General features: G+C 35.6%; 1 protein-coding gene across 38 annotated transcripts in view; it reads left to right on the top strand.

Moving 5' to 3' along the window:
• ANK2 (ankyrin 2) overlaps positions 1-20488 on the top strand; it is a 719880-nt gene that overhangs the window by 483455 nt on the left and 215937 nt on the right. For all 38 annotated transcript variants that reach the window (XM_055274818.1, XM_055274823.1, XM_055274814.1 and 35 more), the window contains one exon: positions 19725-19826. In XM_055274818.1, coding sequence (XP_055130793.1) covers positions 19725-19826 — 102 coding nt within the window. The remainder of the gene's footprint in view (positions 1-19724; positions 19827-20488) is intronic.

The following is a 20488-nucleotide window of genomic DNA, read 5'->3' as shown; positions in this document are numbered from 1 at the left end:
CACTGTTAATTCACTTTTAGGAATTTAAACAATGGACACAATCAAGACAGGGACAAAGATGTACATACAGGAGTTTTTATGGTAGCGTTGCTTAAAATAATGAATATTAAAGGCACCAGTTTTGTACAAATGATTGGGAAATGTTAAAAACAATGATAATCTATCCATTGACTGTTATATGATATATAAAATATCTTTTTAAACTTTTGAGTGGTATAGGCTATACTAATTTTGTAATGTTTATTTTTAAAAGTGAAACACAGAATATCATTTCAACATCATGAAAGCATTACCTACACAAATGTATAGAGTATATGTAGAAAAATTCTTTTTTTGTTTGTTTGTTTTTGCAACAGAGTTTCACAACCCTAGCCCAGGCTGGAGTGCAGTGACAAGATCACGACTCACTGCAACCTCTGCCTCCCAGGCTCAAGCAATTCTCGTGCCTCAGCCTCCCAAGTAGCTGGGACTACAGGTGCATGCCACCACACCTGGCTAATTTTCTGCATATTTAGTAGAGACAGGGTTTTACCATGTTGCCCTAGAACTCCTGAGCTCAAATGATCTGCCTTCCTTGGCCTCCCAAAGTGCTGGGATTACAGGCGTGAGCCACAATGCCCAGCCTTAATGTAGAAAAATTCTTGAAGAAAACACATCAAAATATGCAGTGTTAAGTTTGATTAATGGGATTATGGTTGCTGACCGTAATTTTGTTTTCTTTTATAGTCATTTTCAAATGTCCTATATATATATTATATATATATAAAATGTATGTGTGTGCGTGCACATTTTCACAGTAGAACATGAAATCATCATATATAAAAATATATGTGTGTGTGACACACAAACAGATTTGTCTACTTCCGTTACATAAAGGCTAGGGAAGGCTGTATTTTACATATATATCCTTTTTAAGAGAAGGGAGATTATAAGAGCAAAAAAGGCATTGAAAGGACCTAGACATTTTGTAGTTTTGTACAAATACTTTTACAAAGTAAGTATTTCTATGTTTCTTAAGGTTTCTAACCTAAATGATTTTTTTTAATAATCCATGCTTTAATAGCTCTTCAATCAATTTGAGGGAGAAAACATTATGGGTTACATTTCTACTACTTAGTTTTTACTGTGAAAAGATTTAGTGTTATAATTTCTTAAAGGTGTAATCAACATGTAAACAGCAAGTATGGTGATTAATTAAGAACAGCTGAGAGAGGTTTCATCTGTCTTGGAAGGGGTCCAGGTTTAAATCCCACTCAAGGAGATATGTCAATATCAGCTAGTAACAGTCTACATGCTGTTATAGAAACAGACGGACAAATGTTGTCTTTGAAGCCTACCATTGCTGTGAAACTTAAAAAAGTGTTTTTTCTTTGCATGTTAATCCTGATAATTTTGATAGAGATATTGCTCTAGATTCACCTACTGAGTATAATATTGATACAATTTTGAAATAATATAACCACACCCTTAAAAGTCACAGCTCTTGGGTTAGCAACATTAAAGAAAAGAAATCTTGGTATTCCACAGGTGGCAATGCCACATGGTTCAAACTTTGGGCCCTGCCCCTAACCAAAAAAGGGAATTGAGCATCAAGGCAGATCAGAACATGAGCGTTGAGCCAGGAATGTGACTGCAGTAGCTTCATCCCAGGCAGGAAGCAGCAGCCATTCCTATATGTCAGTCAACAGTGGAAAGGTATTTAGCACCTTTGGGAGAACTTGGGGAAGTAGTAATGAATGGTGGTAATGAATGGTGGTCTCTGTGGTAAGACTTACCAGTTACCAATTTCAGGTCTGCCACTTCTTACCCCAAAATATACAGATGAATGATTTAACCTTATGAGGCCTCAGTTTTCTCATTTGGGAAGCTTAAGAAGATTAAATAAGATTATAAATGTGCTTGGAATATAGTAAAGTTAGCTATTAATATTGTGGTAAAAGGTGTGAGAACAAAATATATAAGGTGCAAGGTCTCATTCATTCCCTCAAGGAGCTGACAGTCTATTTGAATAGCCAGAGGGTATACACACAAAAGCAAATTGTATATTGTAGAGTCTCTTGAGTAGACAGATGACTTAAAAGAAAAAGCAAGTTTAGATGGCATGTAGCCTCCTAATTTGATGTTATGTCAGTCCATGTTGTGTAAGAAAAAATTTAAACATTTCAATGAGGAATCACTGAAACTGAATAAATACATACGAATCATGTAAAAATGAAGAATTGCCTTGCTTGCTCAATGCACCTTGTAGCAAGTGTTCATCTTAAGACATAGTGAAAACCACTATAAACCCAATCAAAACACGTATAATTAATTCTCTTACTTAAAACCATAATCAGAAGAGATGGCTTTTGGTCAGACCAAATCTTTGTAATGACTAGATTATTAGTACAAAATTAACAGTTATAGCTATGAAAAAGATACTATCAGTGAAAGAAGCTCAATTACTAATATATCCTATGATTATCATATGTGAAAAAAAATAAACCAAATCTAAGTGGAGCATCTCCAGCTGAAGAGAACTTATCTTGTAGGAATGCCACAGGATTTCAAGGTAGACCCAAGTTCTCACCACGCTGCACATTACATGCTGGGCTCCCATTTTGAAGGTTGCCAATGAGAAATGGCACAAACTAAACACCTTTTATTTGAAATTCTTAACATCTCGTAGTTTCACAATCTTGCCCTTTAATTACTGAGACAATGGTAGCCTGCTACCTTGTTCTTAGTCAAGGTTAGAGATGAGGTATCTATGGTGTTGATTTGGCATTTCAACTAAGTTAAATCTGGTTAATGAACAAGGTCTTTCTGGGTACAGTTTACTGCTTTGCCAAAAAAAGTTCTGTTATCTTTTCATATATCCCAAAATAATCTAACTCTTCTTTAAGTGATTTTTGAAGTTTATTTTTTGAGTAATTAAAGCTAGCATAATCTATATTAACTGTCAGCTTTACATAAAGAAAGATAAGGTAATGTCCTCCCTAAGGTTCTGTTATCATAGTAATCATCATTATTGGCTGATATATTTTAGGCACTGAATTAGGTTTTGGGTATTCTAAGAATTATAAGGCATGGTTTCTACCTTCAAGTAAATTGAAATTTTGTTCTGGAAATGGGATGTATGACTTCCTCTCTCTTTCTCTTTCCTTACACACACACACACACACACACACACACACACACACACAAGTTTATATTATATTACAGGTAGATATTTGTATAAAAATGTATATGTAAAATGAAATATATAGACTCCCTATGACTGAAGAGAGATACATTTTATGTCCATAGTAATTATAAAGAAAACCACCTTTCTCCTTCGTATCTTGGCCAGTATAATTTTGACATACCAATGATTTCTTTAGAAGGTTAATTGATCTTACTGTAATTACAGGGGATATTGAAATATATTACTGCATGTTTTACATTAAAAAATACTAAGTAGTCAGTAATTCCCCTTTCATGGATAATTTATACAATAATTAAAGTTTATATATTGCTTCACATAAAATCTTTTCCTCACAGAGAAAAGTAAAATTATAGTTTATTTCTTTATTTTTTTTTTCCTTTTGTCGAGATGGAGTCTTGCTCCATCACCCAGGCTGGAGTGCAGTGGTGCGATCTCGGCTCACTGTAACCTTTGCCTCCCGGGTTCAAGTGATCTCTTGCTTCAGCCTACTGAGTAGCTGGGATTATAGGTGCCCATGACCACGCCTGGCTAATTTATATATATATATATATATATTTTTTTTTTTTGTAGTACAGACGGGGTTTCACTATGTTGGCCAGGCTGGTCTCAAACTCCTGACCTCAGGTGATCTGCCTGCCTCGGCCTCCTAAAGTGCTGGAATTTCAGATGTGAGCCAGTGCACCTGGCCTATAGTTTATTTCTAAAAAAAAGAGTACTAGTGTTCCTATGTAGTTAGTATCAGCAAGAATCTAGTTTCTTTCTGTATTTAATTTATTTAGTAATGTCATAATTGTCATTTATCTATTAACCTAATTAAAGTTAGAAAATGTCGAGCTGCAGAGCCTGTCTAGTCAAGTGTATTACTAAATTCATTAGTCATCCATGACTTCAGCTGTATGATAGTAATGATACAGACACACTTTACTCATTAACCCTTAGAAAGAGTTAAGCATTGTTTGATTTTATTGTGGATATTTGATAGAATTATAAAGGAAACTTAAAAAAATTAATAAATAGAGACAGGGTCTCACTATGTTGGCCAGGCTGGTCTCGAACTCCTGGAGCTCAAGTGATCCTCTTGCTTCAGCCTCTCAAAGTGCTAGGATTACAGGCATGAGTCACCACATCCAGCGAGTAAAGGAAACTTTGAAAAACAAATTTAATCTCAGGCAATGAGTTTCAGGTGAATTAATAAGAGCAGATATAAATTTTGCTAATCAAGGTTTGAAACCAAGTGTTAAAATTTAGTAAGTCTGCAAAAAATTTACTTGATCCCCCAAATTTTCACTGGTTTAATTCATATCGACCAATGCTGCTTGACATTCCTATTGGCCAATTTCACCCTGTTGAACATCTTCCCTTATATTGTTTCATTTCCAGAAATACTTCTCCATCTATTCTGTGTCAGGTACTGTGCTGACAGTGGAAATAAAAATGAATAAGTTATGGACTATTTCTACCTTGGAGGGCCAGGCCAACTGGGGATATAGACATGTACACAGATGAATTTGGACCCCACTTGAGCCATGCACATCTAGCACAGTGCTATGCTTCTAACTCACTGTCAACACATATTTATAAATGATTGTATGTTCAGGGTGTTGGGGACCCCGGAGTAAATGGACTTGGTCAAACTTGAGGGTAGATTTAAGGCAGGGTCCTGAAGAAGCTATCCTTGCCTCTGGGAAACAGACTCACAGAGCCCACTTAATACAAATTCCTGTAGAAGTCAAATAATAAAAGACAACTAGTAAAGAATTCTTCATTGTTCCTTAAGCCTGGCTTAAGCCTGACTTTTCTTTTAAAAGAAGATCTTGGGCATCTGGGCTAAAGTTTAGTTCCATGAGATGAATTAACTAACCTTGCTTTTGTTTTTAGTTGTGTTTAAATCAGGGATTTCCTTACTTTTCAAAATTCTCTCTAGAGTTGATGCCAGTACTCTTACCCCAACAAATCAAGAATTTGTTTTGAAAGCTGCCTCAGAAGAAGTTCAGATATTCTTTGAAATACAGTAATAACTACATGGATTTTTATTGATGGAGTTCCAACAGAAGAATTTTGTAATATAAGCTAAGTTTTTTTTAAAGGCAATGCAAGCTACACATACTTGATTTGCTCATCTTTTTTCTACTCCATGTGCTATGTACTATAATTAATCAAACACCTACATTTTCAGCCAATCTTCTCTTTTACATTTTAGTGTAAAATTATGTAAGTGCTATACCTTGCATAGAATTCAAATTGAATAGCCCAAACATTCCTGACAATTACAGTTCATAGCACAATGGTAAATTTAGAAAGTTACAGCAGGTCGCATCCAATGAGGATAAAGTGGCCTCTCAGTTGTGCCCTGGTCTTATGGGAAAAATGAGAAAATGTCAGCTGCATGATATTAGTATTCTGAGCTCATGAGAAAACTCCTGTACAAAATTTTGTTTTAGTCTCGTGTGTGTGTGTGTGTGTGTGTGTGTGTGTGCATGTGCGTGTATGCACTGTAATTCCTTATTTTATTCTCACTGCCTGGTATTTCATTAAATATGTTGATGGGTCAGCATTATTCCCTTCCAGGGGCATTACAAGAGGCCCTTCCTTATTCCTAGTACATTCATGAGCAGAGAAATGGGAAGGAGTGAAGCAAAATCCAGTGTCTACAGAAAAACCGGGCCATCTCCCAGAGGTCACTGTATGGCCTCTATCTTTAGTCCATGCCCGTCTCTTGGACTTTTTAGCCTTGCATTTTTAATTCCCTACTCTACAGTGACAGCACTTCAAGTTCAATCCGGTCAAAACCAAACTGTGTTCTTCTCTCCAATTTTAGGGTATTCTGTTCCCCTAAATTATTGATCTTTATTGAAAGTGTCACTTATTACACGCAAAAGCTAAAGTCTCCAACTTTTCCCTAGTTTCTCTTTTCCATAAACTTTCAAAGTCAATTTCCCCAAGTTTTACAGCTTTTTTTTTCTATATATGATTAATACTTTGTTTTCACATGTCCCTGATGACACTGCTTATCCTCATCACATGCTAGAGTGGTAATTTTAAAATGGACATTCTGATCCTGCCTTTTCCTGTCTTTTACTTATGGTGTAACATTCAATCTCCCTATTAGGACATACAAAACATTAATGGTCTGGGCCCTTCTTTACTTTTAGAATTTTACTTCTTTCCTGTTTCCAATATGATCTTTATAACTCACTTATACTGAATTTATAGTTTTCTCTATACTACGTTCTTTCGTGCCCCTATGACATTGCACTTGCTATTCCCTGGGCTGGCTATGTTTTCCACCTGACTTACCAGCAGGAACCTTTATCAAATACTATATTGCAATCTCTATTCTAAACGTAAATAGTAAAATAAGTTTGTAAAACAAACAAACACCTATTGCTTAGACTACTGCCTCTACATGGATCTCCCTGGGTCTACTTTTCCCACTTCTGTTCCTGGTCTATCTTGTAGCTAAAGTTTTTTTTTTTTTTTTTTTTTAATACTTCAAAGATCATAAAATCTTTGAGGGGATGAATCATGTTTATTTCTTCTACATTCAATCCCTAGCATCTAACACAGTGCCTGGTACATAGTAGGTATTTCAAAAATATTTCTTTGATTCTCATCTCAGCTAAATAACTCATTGTTAAGGACAGATTAAATTTTTTCAACTATTTATCATAAAATAACCTGCTGTTTGACTGATTTATTTTTGCTTGACAAATTGAAAGCTATAATTTTTTTCCAGTATGTTTACATATTTAGATAGATACAGCTAGATCCTTCCAGTAATTTAATCAAGTCAACTCTGTGAGTTAAACTGGGAAGCAATTTTCTTCTTATACAGTACACATATTACATATTCTTTCGTCTCTTAAAAAATTTTACATTAAAAATATTTGCTGACACTGTTGTGTACCACTGGGCTGGCATGATGGGAGTGAGAAAAGGGATGCCAAATACCTTTATATATATCTTTTAGTATAATGCTGACTTATTAGAATTGGAATTTTTCCTTCTAAAGCTCACCATTTGCACTCAGTGTCCATGTAAATTGTCACAAATATGCAAAAGATGCTGAAAGCTGTGCGTCCCCATTTGTGACCCACATACTTTGGAGAATGGGGTGAATGAATAAGTTCTCAAAAATTATATACACATTAGAAAAATGGGCTTTTGTCATCTTACAGATGGCAATGAACTTTTGTAAAATAAAAAAGCAAGCTTTGGCCGGGCACGGTGGCTCACGCCTGTAATCCCAGCACTTTGGGAGGCTGAGGCGGGTGGATCATCTGAGGTCAGGAGTTCGAGACCAGCCTGACCAACATGGAGAAACCCCATCTCCACTAAAAATACAAAATTAGCCTGGCATGGTGGTGCATGCCTGTAATCCCAGCTACTCCACAGGCTGAGGCAGGAGAATCGCTTGAACCTGGGAGGTGGAGGTTGCAGGGAGCTGAGATTGCGCCATTGCACTCCAGCCTGGGCAACAAGAGTGAAACTTTGTCTCAAAAAAAAAAAAAAAAAAAAAGAAAACCCAGCTTTATGGAGATATATTCCCATATCATACAATTCACCCATTTATAGTATATTATCCAATGGTTTTTAGTATGTTCACCGAGTTGTGCGACCAACACCACAATAAATTTCAGAACATCTTTATCACTCAAGAAAGGAACTTTGTAACCATCAGTAGTCGTTCTCCATTTCTCTACCCCCTCCCCCTTGTCCTCCCCATGAAATCCTTTGGCCCCAGGCAATCACTTACCTATTTTTCATCTCTGTATGTTTGTCTATTCTGGACATTTTTAAAGTATCAACAATAAGCTTAAATAACAGTTTAATAAAAGGGAGTAGGCTGGGCACGGTGGCTCATGCCTGTAATCCCAGCACTTTGGGAGGCCAAGGCAGAAGATATTTAGGCAAGTAGAGTCAGATGGTCACAGTGTGGTTAAACTATAATTAAGTGATATCTCCTAGGAAAATCAATCATATATGTATATATATTAGACTGTTACAAATGAAAAACCTGTGTTTCCATGTGCATCTTCATGAGGCCACACTAAGATCAACAGTGTGAGAAAATGTACCATGATAGAAAAGTATATGCAAGTTCTTTTAAAATAGTCTCTGTAGTTTATGTAATTGTGAAGCTTTTAAGAATCTATTTTTTGTTCAATCCTGAATAATTTAATACTAAACAAGCAATCTACTTTTCAGTGTGTGCAGCCCTTGGGGTGCAGTGAGCACCTCATCTGTGTTGTGTCACGAAGCTGCTTCTGATTGAGTGATGTCTGCTTCAGAGCAGATGGTCTCTGAGGCTGCAGAATAAGGAGACCAATGGGGATAAAAATGTGGTGCCTACCTCAAGGGGGCAAGAGTAAATTAACACTGTAGGATGCGGATGCGTAGCATAATGAAAAATTGATGAAAGATTTTTTTCACTTGGTTGGGTTTGTTTTTCATATCCTGACAGTTCTAAAAGCCTTGAAGGAGGCTAAGACCTAATTCAGGTTCATGTATCCTAATCCTTAAGTATTGCAGTGGGATGAACTCTAATATATCTTTTTCTCTAAACATCCTGTAATATTTTAACATGCTGATTAGGGAATGAAAAGAGTTTTGTATAGAGAATATTTCTTAAAGAAAGAATTAAATAAACTACTGTTACCAAAGGACCTCAAAAGTTCTCTCTTTTTTCCCTTGACCCAAATGTTGTTATAGGTGGTTGTAATTCATTTATAAAACCAACTTTTTTTTTTTTGATGACCAGTGATGATCCAAAAGGAAATTCCTTTGGAAATTTGTGTACAATATGTAAAAACTCTATCAGCTCTTCCGTGCTTGGGCCTATATTCATTTTGGGGCACGTTGACTTTTAGATACTGGCAGAACATTTTTTACAGAGCTATCTAGCTAGTGGAAAATTGGGAAAGAGATTGGGTCTGTGATACAAATTGTTTTAAAAATAAGTTTTTCATTATTTTATACCCAATTAATACCAGTTGGAGATCCTAAAGCAATAACTGAGAACTATTTAGAATTCGGTCATATATAGATGCTGTGGGTATTATTAAACATCCAATGTGGAGCTGTAAGATTTGATTATTTCTATTGTTGGCCTGAAGAAGTACAGATTTCCATGTTACTTTGGTTATTAAGAATATTAGGGCAGATTATCTGGAAACCATAATAGTCAACATAGGACTTGCATAATATTTTGCTTTCCTTTACATTGTCAGCATTTTGAACATAAAACGATAGGCAGAACTTTTCAAATATATCTGTTCAACAATATGGTTAGAGGTTGTATGTGGAATTCAACTATGATGTTTTAAGATACCTCCACACCAAGAGGAACCAGTAATAAAAATGAGGGAATCATATTCTTCTAGTTCACATGTTATTCTCTAGAAGTATGATAGACTCTTTAGGAAGGAATATTAACTTTTCCTACAGAGTTTAATGGCTAAAGACGTGAAGGTGCTTACCTGACTGAAGCAGTAATGTCTTAAATCTGTGTAGCTGAGGCCTCTCAAAGAGTATCTTATTTCTTGAAAAAATCTGAAGTCTTATATAGGTGTGTTAAGTTTTAACATGGACCTCAAACTGTTATTTAATCTGACATCTGACCTAAAGCTGTAGCAAAATGTTTCCCTATTACTCTGATTTTCTTAGCAGAAATTTGGAAATGTTGCCATACAAGTCACAAATATTTTCATCTAGAAACTTACCATGTTCCTATTCAAATTCAGAAAATACTGACGTGTTCAGTGTTGGAACTTCTGAGTTCTGTAGGCATTTCAGAGTTATCATGACTGGAGTACAAGTAATCAAAACCTATTGATTTTGTTCCTTGTGAGAACTTTAAATTTTAAATTCACCATAAGGTTCAATAGGAAACTAACAGAATAATAAACACCTAAGAAAGTTTTCACCTATCTTTGTTAAAGTTCCCATTTTAGTGAAAGTTTTGGTTGCCTAATTGCCATAAACATTTTAGTAACTGGCATAGTTATAGAGACATTTTATGAAGCCAAACTAATATTAACACAACAAAGTTGCCTTTTAAGTCGCACTTCTATTATGTCATGAAATACCAACTACAGATTTCACATTTCTTCAGTTTAATAATTCTTCAAAAATGAGCATATATTTACGCTCATATAAGTGTGTGTGTGTGTATATATATATAACACAAGCACTTTCTAAAGTTTTAAAAGCACATAGAGAATGTGAAGTATAAAATAGTTATCAAATAGTTATCAAAGATATTTCATCAGAAATATCTTTTCTAGTTTGTGGTTTTTGTTCCTATTAGTTTTTTTTTTGGGTTTTTTTTTGGTAGTAATTCTCATTCACTGGAGGATAGCATCACATTATTAATATTTTGATTCAATTTTCAGAAAAGTAAATGCCATCAAAAAATGAGTATTCAGAATTTTTTAATGTATAAAATTGTCTCTGATAACTTACTTCACTTATATTTATCCCGGAAAATTTAACAACTGAGATCTCTGAACCAGATCTGGTCTTCTTGAATTTGTAGTAAACATGTTGAAGAACAGGAGAGTAATGCTATTTATACAATATATACCAAGGATAATAATTCATGTATAATCAAAGAGAATTGTGTAATTTTTGTAATTACAAAGCCTCATGAATATCAGAACAACTAAAAAAAAAATGCTCCAGAGTTTGATTCTTAGTAAGCTTTCTTTTGAGCTAAAGAACAAAATTCTATGTATTTAGTAATCTGCATTGTCTCTTAGACTGTACCATAAATATGCAATATAAATTTCATTAAAAATCTCACATAATATAGTCTGCATTTAAAAATTGCCTCCAGTGTGAAAAAAATATAATGCTTTTGAATACTAATTTTTAAATCTATTTACTTCTCTGTGATTTTTGTAATCAGTTTATAAATTAGGAATAACTTATTTTTCAGGACTACCCACATTTAGCTAATTTTTAAATTTTTTATAAAGATGGGTTCTCACTCTGTTGCCTAAACTAGGGTCACCATTTTTTTTTTTTTGAAAAAGTGTTTCGCTCTTGTTGCCCAAGCTGGAGTGCAGTGGGGTGATCTCGGCTCACCGCAACCTCTGCCTCCCAGATCCAAGCGATTCCCCTGCCTCAGCCTCCCAAGTAGTTGGGATTACAGGCGTCCGCCACCATGACTGGCTAATTTTGTATTTTTAGTAGAGATGGGGTTTCACCATGTTGGTCAGGCTGGTCTCAAACTCCTGACCTCTAGCAATCCACCCTCCTCAGCCTCCCAAAGTGCTGGGATTACAGGTGTGAGCCGCTGCACCCGGCCAGGTCACCATCTTTTAAAGTAAATATTTAATTATAGCATACATACAGAAAAATGCATAAATTATAAATGCTCATCTTGATATGTAGGAAGTGTACATACCTGTTAAACTGCACCCAGAACTAGAATGTAGAATTAGAACATTATCAGCAACCAAAAGCCCCTTTCTGACTCTTTCTGAAACTACTACTGATTTCTAACACCATGGATTTGTTTTGCCAGTTTTTGAACTTTAATGAATGGAATAAAAGACATGTCCTTTTTTGTGTCTGACTTGTTTTGCTTAGCATTATCTTTGTGAGATCTATTGATGGTGCATATAGATATGGTTTATTCATTCCTATTCCCACTGCTGTAAAATATTCCAATTTTACTCTCTTTTAAAGTATAAGAGTTTTAGAAAGGAATTCATGAATCTCAACACAACGTTGCAAAATAATCTTAATTAATGCTTTGAGAGAGATAGAATTGGTATGCTGTAGGTGGTTCTTATTTTTCATGGTTGGTATCTTAGGAAAAGCATTGATAAGTGATATAATTTATCTAGTGTGCTAGCAAAAATTAGTGTTAAAATGTAATATTAAGTTACGGGAAAAATTGCTATCTTTATTTAAAAATGCAATTTCAAATATAATCTCTTGCTTAAAATATTTAGGTAGAATTTATCTATTTAGTTAAACTTAGATATTGTTATGATTCCAATTCTCAATTTTGTGTTAATAGTTATCTTAAATAACATTCAAAATGTTAGACCTAAAACCATTAAAATCCTACAAGAAAACCTAGGCAATACCATTCAGGACATAGGCGTGGGCAAGGACTTCATGTCTAAAACACCAAAAGCAATGGCAACAAAAGCCAAAATTGACAAATGGGATCTAATTAAACTAAAGAGCTTCTGCACAGCAAAAGAAACTACCATCAGAGTGAACAGGCAACCTACAGAATGGGAGAAAATTTTTGCAACCTACTCATCTGACAAAGGGCTAATATCCAGAATCTACAATGAACTCAAACAAATTTACAAGAAAAAAACAAACAACCCCATCAAAAAGTGGGTAAAGGACATGAACAGACACTTCTCAAAAGAAGACATTTATGCAGCCAAAAAACACATGAAAAAATGCTCATCATCACTGGCCATCAGAGAAATGCAGATCAAAACCACAGTGAGATACCATCTCACACCAGTTAGAATGGCCATCATTAAAAAGTCAGGAAACAACAGGTGCTGGAGAGGATGTGGAGAAATAGGAACACTTTTACACTGTTGGTGGGACTGTAAACTAGTTCAACCATTGTGGAAGTGAGTGTGGCGATTCCTCAGGGATCTAGAACTAGAAATACCATTTGACCCAGCCATCCCATTACTGGGTATATACCCAAAGGACTATAAATCATGCTGCTATAAAGACACATGCACATGTATGTTTATTGCGGCACTATTCACAATAGCAAAAAGTTGGAACCAACCCAAATGTCCAACAACGATAGACTGGATTAAGAAAATGTGGCACATATACACCATGGAATACTATGCAGCTATAAAAAATGATGAGTTCATGTCCTTTGTAGGGACATGGATGAAACTGGAAAACATCATTCTCAGTAAACTATCGCAAGGACAAAAAACCAAACACCGCATGTTCTCACTCATAGGTGGGAATTGAACAATGAGAACTCATGGACACAGGAAGGGGAACATCACACTCCAGGGACTGTTGTGGGGTGGGGGGAGGGGGGAGGGACAGCATTAGGAGATATACCTAATGCTAAATGACGAGTTAATGGGTGCAGCAAAACAACATGGCACATGGATACATATGTAACAAACCTGCACATTGTGCACATGTACACTAAAACCTAAAGTATAATAATAAAAAAAAGTAAAAATATAAACACTTAAGTTTACTCTATCTTCTTCTCCTAACTAAAGCACTTATAGAGTTCACTTTTATGTCTGAACCAATTTTCTTAACACAAAGGCCACTGGATTAAGAACACTATTTTGGGAAGTTACATTTACTCTCTCTGAAGATTAGAGGACCTGTCAGTAATTTTCATTTAGTAGCAATCTAAAGAGCTGTTGAAGGACACTGTATATGTAAGTTAACCTGCATGCTTGAGCCAGAGTGTACAAATTTATGGTTTATATATTGGTAGCAGCTGAATAGAAATTGTCAAGTGGGTTTTGCAGTGTCAAGTGTTTTATATCACTTATGTGTTCTGACTGCAAGAAAGTAACTTCTGCAATTCTTTCTAAAAATTCCTAGTATATCCAGCATGCAGTTCTTGGTTGAACCCAAATTGTTGGTTTCGACAAGATAGCAATAATAATGTGAGCTAAGGAAAGAGCTGAATTAATTAAACAATAGCGCAGTCCTTGGACAGAAGTATAAATCTGTAGGTACAAGCATTCAGATATCACAAAGAGAGTTCTCTGCAGCATCTTCATCACTGGTGACAGATCACACCCAGTTCTGGTTTATTTTGTCCCTTTATACCTGTACATCTCAGTGTATTTTTTTTTTTTTTTTTTTTTTTTTGTGACGGAGTCTCGCTCTGTCACCCAGGCTGGAGTGCAGTGGCGCGATCTCGGCTCACTGCAAGCTCCGCCTCCCGGGTTCACGCCATTCTCCTGCCTCAGCCTCCCGAGTAGCTGGGACTACAGGCGCCCGCCACCACGCCCGGCTAATTTTTTGTATTTTTAGTAGAAATGGGGTTTCACCGTGATCTCGATCTCCTGACCTCGTGATCCGCTCTTCTCGCCTCCCAAAGTGCTGGGATTACAAGCGTGAGCCACCGCGCCCGGCAATCTCAGTGTATTTTTAAGTACTCTGGTATAGCTTAGGGCTGCTGGCAGCACAGTAACACCAGGAACCTTCACATTTAAAGAAAGTCATGTGTGTGCATCGATAATTTGATTTATTATTGTTATTTTGCGTATATCCCTCACAAGAAAAGCCACTAATACAAAACAAACTCAGTAAGTGTCCTCTGTGCCTGTCAGTGGGGTAAGCATGCTCAAATCATCACATTTTTTCCTTAGCAATTCTATAAAGTACATTTATTTTTTCGATAAGGAAATTGAGACATACAATGACCCAAGATCAGACAAGTCACAATTTGCTAGACATGGATTTTAACTTATCCTGCATTCCTAGGAAGAGACCTAAAAAATTGTAAAAATGTCCCTTATTTTCCTGGTATTCTTATTCAAGTTTCTTTACTAAGTTTTATTTATTTTGTATTGCTATAAAAATGCAGATCTCAGAGTAGCCAGGTAAATGACCCTGTTTTTACAAAGGAATGACTGCTTCCTAAGAAAATAGGCAGATTCCTCAAATTCCACAAGGAGCATGTGCTTTACGTAAGGTTAGCCAGTCAGCAAATATGTGTGTAGGGCACACCATAAGCCAGAGACTGTGACAGAGGAGGTGTTCAGTGTCACTCTTTTAAGGCTAGTAGGGACTGCTGGTTGGGCCACCCTTTTAGACAAGTGGTTCTCAAACTTGAATAGTCTATTGATTTCTTTTAAAGTATATAAAATTTATGACCTCCAGTGTTATTTTTATTATAGTGTTAAGTATTAAAAACATAAAACCACATAAAACTCCTTAAATTCTTGTGCCACTATAAAAAAGAAACTTTGACAAATTAAGTAAAACTTATGTAAGTTTTATAGTATTATTCAAATAAGGGGCATAAATTTAATACAATGAATGGAAATGTCTAAAACTAAATTTAACATATTATGTTTAGTAATAAAAAAGATATAACCTCAGAGTTCTGTATTTAATTAGTTTCTGAATTTGACTCCAGTAAAAATAATATAAAGAATACCTTTTTTGTAAGTATGTTGTACAAACTATTCTTAATAACTTTAAGGTGTTGTTTCCTACTTCAAGCTAATAAAACTTAAAGCTATCAGAGAATAGCTTTAAGAGAATATAGTCTTTGAAAGCTCTCTTTATTTTCTTGGAGAGGAAATTACTATTGGGATAGAGTTGTGTATGCAAACCAATAAAAGCTAAAATTGAAAACTGAAAAAATGTTTCACTGTGGATTTTCTATTACACTCACTGCTAATGGTCAGTGCAAGTTGGACCATATGAAGATAGCATCTGAGCATATGTTAATATGCTACTGACTGCTGCTGCTCACGCACTTTTGGCTCGTCATCTCCTGCCATGTATGATGAGCAGATTCTCTGACCATTCTTGTCTCTGTACTACAGCAAAACGTTCTGTCTATTATGCATCTGTATATCATTTGGACTTCACTTGTTATGTACCGAGTTATAAACACAAAGACATATACCGAAGTTATATGGTCATACTCACGTATAGGGTAGCCATGTAGAGGACTTGGAATATGCTAATATTTTCTTTATTAGGTTATTATTGAAATATAAGCACAGAATTAAAGAATTAAAAAACTTGTAGCAAGCTCATGGGCCCCTGTGGATATGCTCCTAGAGCCTTCAGGTCAGCACTCCTTTGGGATATAATGTGGCTCTATGAATGCACGTTCCTCCCTGCCTTTCATGTCCACACTGCTGGGTGCTAAGAAAGTTGTTCTGTTTTTCTAATATTCAGATACAAGACAACATACAGAACTGTGTCAAGAAGAATTTAATGGGAAATTTTTCTTTCTTGGCCTGAGATGTCACTCCAGGGTTATAAAGGGGGCAAGTTTTAATGACATCCATCTGTTGCAGATTAAAATAGGTGGGGCTCAGCATTGGAATTCCTTGTCCAGAGTTTGACTATGAGCATAAGCACGATTTGTTTTAGGATTTGAGAGTCCTAGGGACATAAAGCAGCAAAGCAGAGAGAGGATAGTCTTACATTTGTCTGAGACTTTCTCCCAAAGAAGTTGCTTTTGCCTCATTTTCTCTTTATTATGCTTTTATGTGTGAAATTTCCTGGTTGAGCAAAGAAAACAGTCTATTTTAAAAGCATGTTTTTCCTCCTACTTATACTTGATTTAAAAACTCTTGCTTTCATCATAATCAGTTGGGAAACACAGCATGGTAAAAATTGCTTATCTCTCTCCATGAATGTTTGAATCCTCTTTCATCTCTGTATTGATTGAAGATAACCCGGCTAACCACTGTTTATCCAAAGCGCTGTGTCAAGGGCCTTAATCACAGATTGACCTCATTGTAGGGTATGATGTGCTTGTGCCTGTGTGGAAGGGAGAGAAGAATATATATTTCTATGCAGGTATATAAATTTGAGCTTCAATAATGTCAATATTCATACATAACTTTTAAAACCTCATTTTATTTCTGTCTTTGAAATTTACATTCTTAGACTATTTTATAATAATATTTCCATTTAATGCATTTTCTCACTTTGGGGGAAGCTAAAGCCTTTAAAGAGGTTCTAGAAGAATTCAACTTACACAAAAGTCTCCTATGACTCAACTGCTGAAGTGGTCCTTGGCAGAATGGCTCAGATATTACATTTCCATAGGACCCAGACCCTTCAGAACACTGGGAGCATTGTTTGCTAAAATTCTAAGGATTTGCTATAACTTTGACATGCATTCACTTTTTATAAGTTTGATTCTGAAAAGAGAAAACCAGTTATGAAAACTTTTCGTTACTCTGTAACGGCAAAAGCAATCCTCAATATCATGTCCAATCCCCAGATAAGGTTCAAAGATGGTCTATTATATACTCCTCAGCAATACCTGAGGCCCCATCAGACCAGCATTGCCACTCTAGGCTGCTGCATTGGTGTTTCTAGGTGTCTCCTCATTCCTTTGGTGTTAGGCTCTTCTTCTGGCTCCACCTGTTCACAGCATTCTTTTTTATAGGAACAATAGAGCAACCTGATCTTTTGCTGAGTTTAATCGTGTTAAGCATGTAGAGGAAGACAGACAATTGGCTTCTTAATGCAAAGCATCCTTTATCACCTGTTTCCTCATTCTCAAATGAATGTGTTTCTAAGTAGTTGGTCTCAGGTCGGCTCTTAATTTTTTAGGTGCGTATAGAGCGGTGATAGCTGTGAGGGTAGGGATGGCAGTCAAGAATTTTCTCTCCAGCTGAGGCACTTTATTTAGCAAATGCCATGATTTATGGGGTAAATATGTAGACCAAAGGCATAACTGTGGTTAATGCAGATGAAATAAACCTAGAGCTCACAGGCTAGGAATCTGTGGTAATATCCACTGTGATACTTTGAAGGTGTGGGATAGGATAGCAGATAAAACTTACAGCTCTGAACTGATAAACATAAATTAAATCTCAGGTCTTCCACTAAAGAAATGTGTGTAAATACGTGACTCTGTAAACTTTCTGAATCTCTTTCCTCATCTATTAAATGGGCATAAGAATAGTTTTTTTCTCATAGTATTGTTGTATTTGTGATATAATACATGTGACCCCTTTAGCTCTGTTCCTGACCCACTAAACACTCAGTAAATGTTACCTATAAGCACCTGCTTTATGTACAAATTGGAAGTACTTTCTAGGAATAACCTCTAATATAATATATAGCACACAGATTTGTTTTGGAAAAACTTTATATACAGGAATAATATGTTCGTATTTTATATTTGTAACCTAATACTATTTAATTTTTGTTGTTTTATAGTAAAATTAATGTTTCTTGTGAGATATTAATATAACATAATACACAGTATTGTAACTCACTTTTAAGTGCTGTGACAGCAAACATGAAGGTAGGAAATCCTTCTGGAATTTAGCATTTGCTGTAAACAGCAAAATAAATTTCATAGAATAGGCATTTAAAAATGAGTCACAGTTCAGTCGCTGCAGCATTGCAGATATTCTTGGGGGCACTCTGCCATTGGTACAGCCTTCAGGAAGGATGAAGAGTGAAGAACAGTGTGATATTAATCATATGATGATGCATTTCTGAAGAATCAGGGCATGAATTCTGGATGTATAGATTTCAGTCACACCTTTCAACTCTTAATAAATAATCTATCTTATTTATAAACATATAAGCCACTTGGTATTTGGGTTAAAAGTGAGGTAATTTAGTTCTATGGTTTTCAGTCTTCCCATGTGTAAATCATTTTAACAGTATGCAAGTAATTCCATATTTGAAACTCCCAGAGAAAATACTTGCATTTCCATCTCTGTACATCACCACAGATCATAATAAATAGCTCTGACTGAGTGTGCCAAGAGGTTCTTGCCAAGTACTTTGTTTGAGGGAGGGAGGCAGTGTAGCCTAGTGAGGAGAATGTTTGATTAAGAGTCATCAAACCTTCATCTCAATTCCTAATAGGTAAATTATGTCCCTTTTCATGCCTCCATTTTCTCTTTAGTCAGATATTATATCACAAAAATTATAACAGTTATGCAGGTGTCTTGGAACCCAACAATATGTTAAGGTTTAAAAGTCAGACTTTATAACCAAGCCAGGGGGCCATGTGATTGTAACTGTGCATCTGGAGCAACTCTCTTTAGGACTTTTCACGGGCAGAATTCAGCTGAGTCTCCCAGCATCCGATTTTGAGAAGAGTGTGGGAAGATGAGAAACTTAAAAAGCAGTTTCTATCCAGAGTGATCATCTTTACCAAAAGATTTTAGTCTGGTATTATGTCAGGTGGTTTAAATTTGATCGTGTTTATCCAAAATCACTGGGATCACAAAATTTGCATCAGCCCAGTCCACACCTGCCAAGTAGTGCTATCCCCTTTCCTAAAAGCACCCTCGGAGCTTTCTGTTATTCCCTTCTAATGAGACCAGATGACTGCCAAGTGACCCATACTCAGTGTTCTCTCTCAGAAGCATCTGAAAACCAACAGGAAAGAAAGAGAAAGAAAAAAACCCAGTAGCTTTAATTTCTTTAGCTTTCTGATTCTTTTTTGACTTGACACTAGCTCAGTATAAAGTCACTAGAATCTTGAAGCTAAAATGAATGAGTAATAGTATTTGGGGCTAGCATCAACACGTCTTCAAATGTGGCTGAAGATTTAGAATAAAGCAGTAACAATTATTTCCATTTTAATGATTCTTTTATACTCTAAAATATTGACTTTTAATGTACTTAAACAACTCTCTAGAAATATTGTGAAGTTGCTACCTTATATAGTGAATGATTATTCAATGTTTTAAACTCAGTATTATTGAAATTTTTCCAACTAAAGCTTTTCTGACTTCAGTGTAAACATTCTTGCCTTTCTGTATTCGATATATTTCTATTTCATCAACAGTTCATTAAAGGTCTTTTATTTTTCTCGCAGTCTGACAGCAATGCAAGCTTCCTCCGTGCTGCCAGAGCAGGCAACCTGGACAAAGTCGTGGAATATCTGAAGGGGGGCATAGACATCAATACCTGCAATCAGGTAAGAACATGGCAGCTGGCTCTGTGTTGTGCAATGAAGAAACACTCATTACATTCTCAGAGCCCAGGATTATTTTCGTCTTTATTAAAAATACTAAAATATCAGTGACTCAGACTTCTGAAACCCCATTTTTTGCCCCCTTACCAACTTTTCAAGCATCAGATGTTTGTGTCTAGAGCTAATGTTGCTGAAAAAGTAGATAGATCAAAAACAACAACTGAATGTTAATTTTGTTTATGAAATGATTTGGGCCACCTTTAGCTGGAACTTTGACCAAGATGTGTTACTTCTTATTTATCATCTAGTAATCCAGACCTTGGCTTCTTTCCTTCTTGACTCTATGCACTTTACTCATGGGAAACTGATTATTACAATTTAGTATAGAGAAATAAGAGGATAAAATTTTCTCCTAATTAATTTTAAAATATGGCTTATAATGAGAATAATTTGAAATTATTATTGTAAATGATGTGTCCATTCATCATGTCCATTTGATAAGGACTTTAGAGAATATTATACACTTTGTATATTATTTGGTACCAACGTTGAAATTTTTGTACTATTTTTGACTAAGATTTTTACATCATGAGTTACAGTGTCTAGTGGACTGCAGTATTCACTTTAATGCTAAATATTGTGTTGTGTGTTGTGTGTGTGTGTTT

The sequence above is a fragment of the Symphalangus syndactylus genome, chromosome 4, assembly GCF_028878055.3.
Source record: "Symphalangus syndactylus isolate Jambi chromosome 4, NHGRI_mSymSyn1-v2.1_pri, whole genome shotgun sequence".
In the NCBI taxonomy this organism is placed as follows: domain Eukaryota; kingdom Metazoa; phylum Chordata; class Mammalia; order Primates; family Hylobatidae; genus Symphalangus; species Symphalangus syndactylus.
Note: the sequence above shows the minus strand (reverse complement) of the source record. Positions and strands in the feature narration are given on the sequence as shown.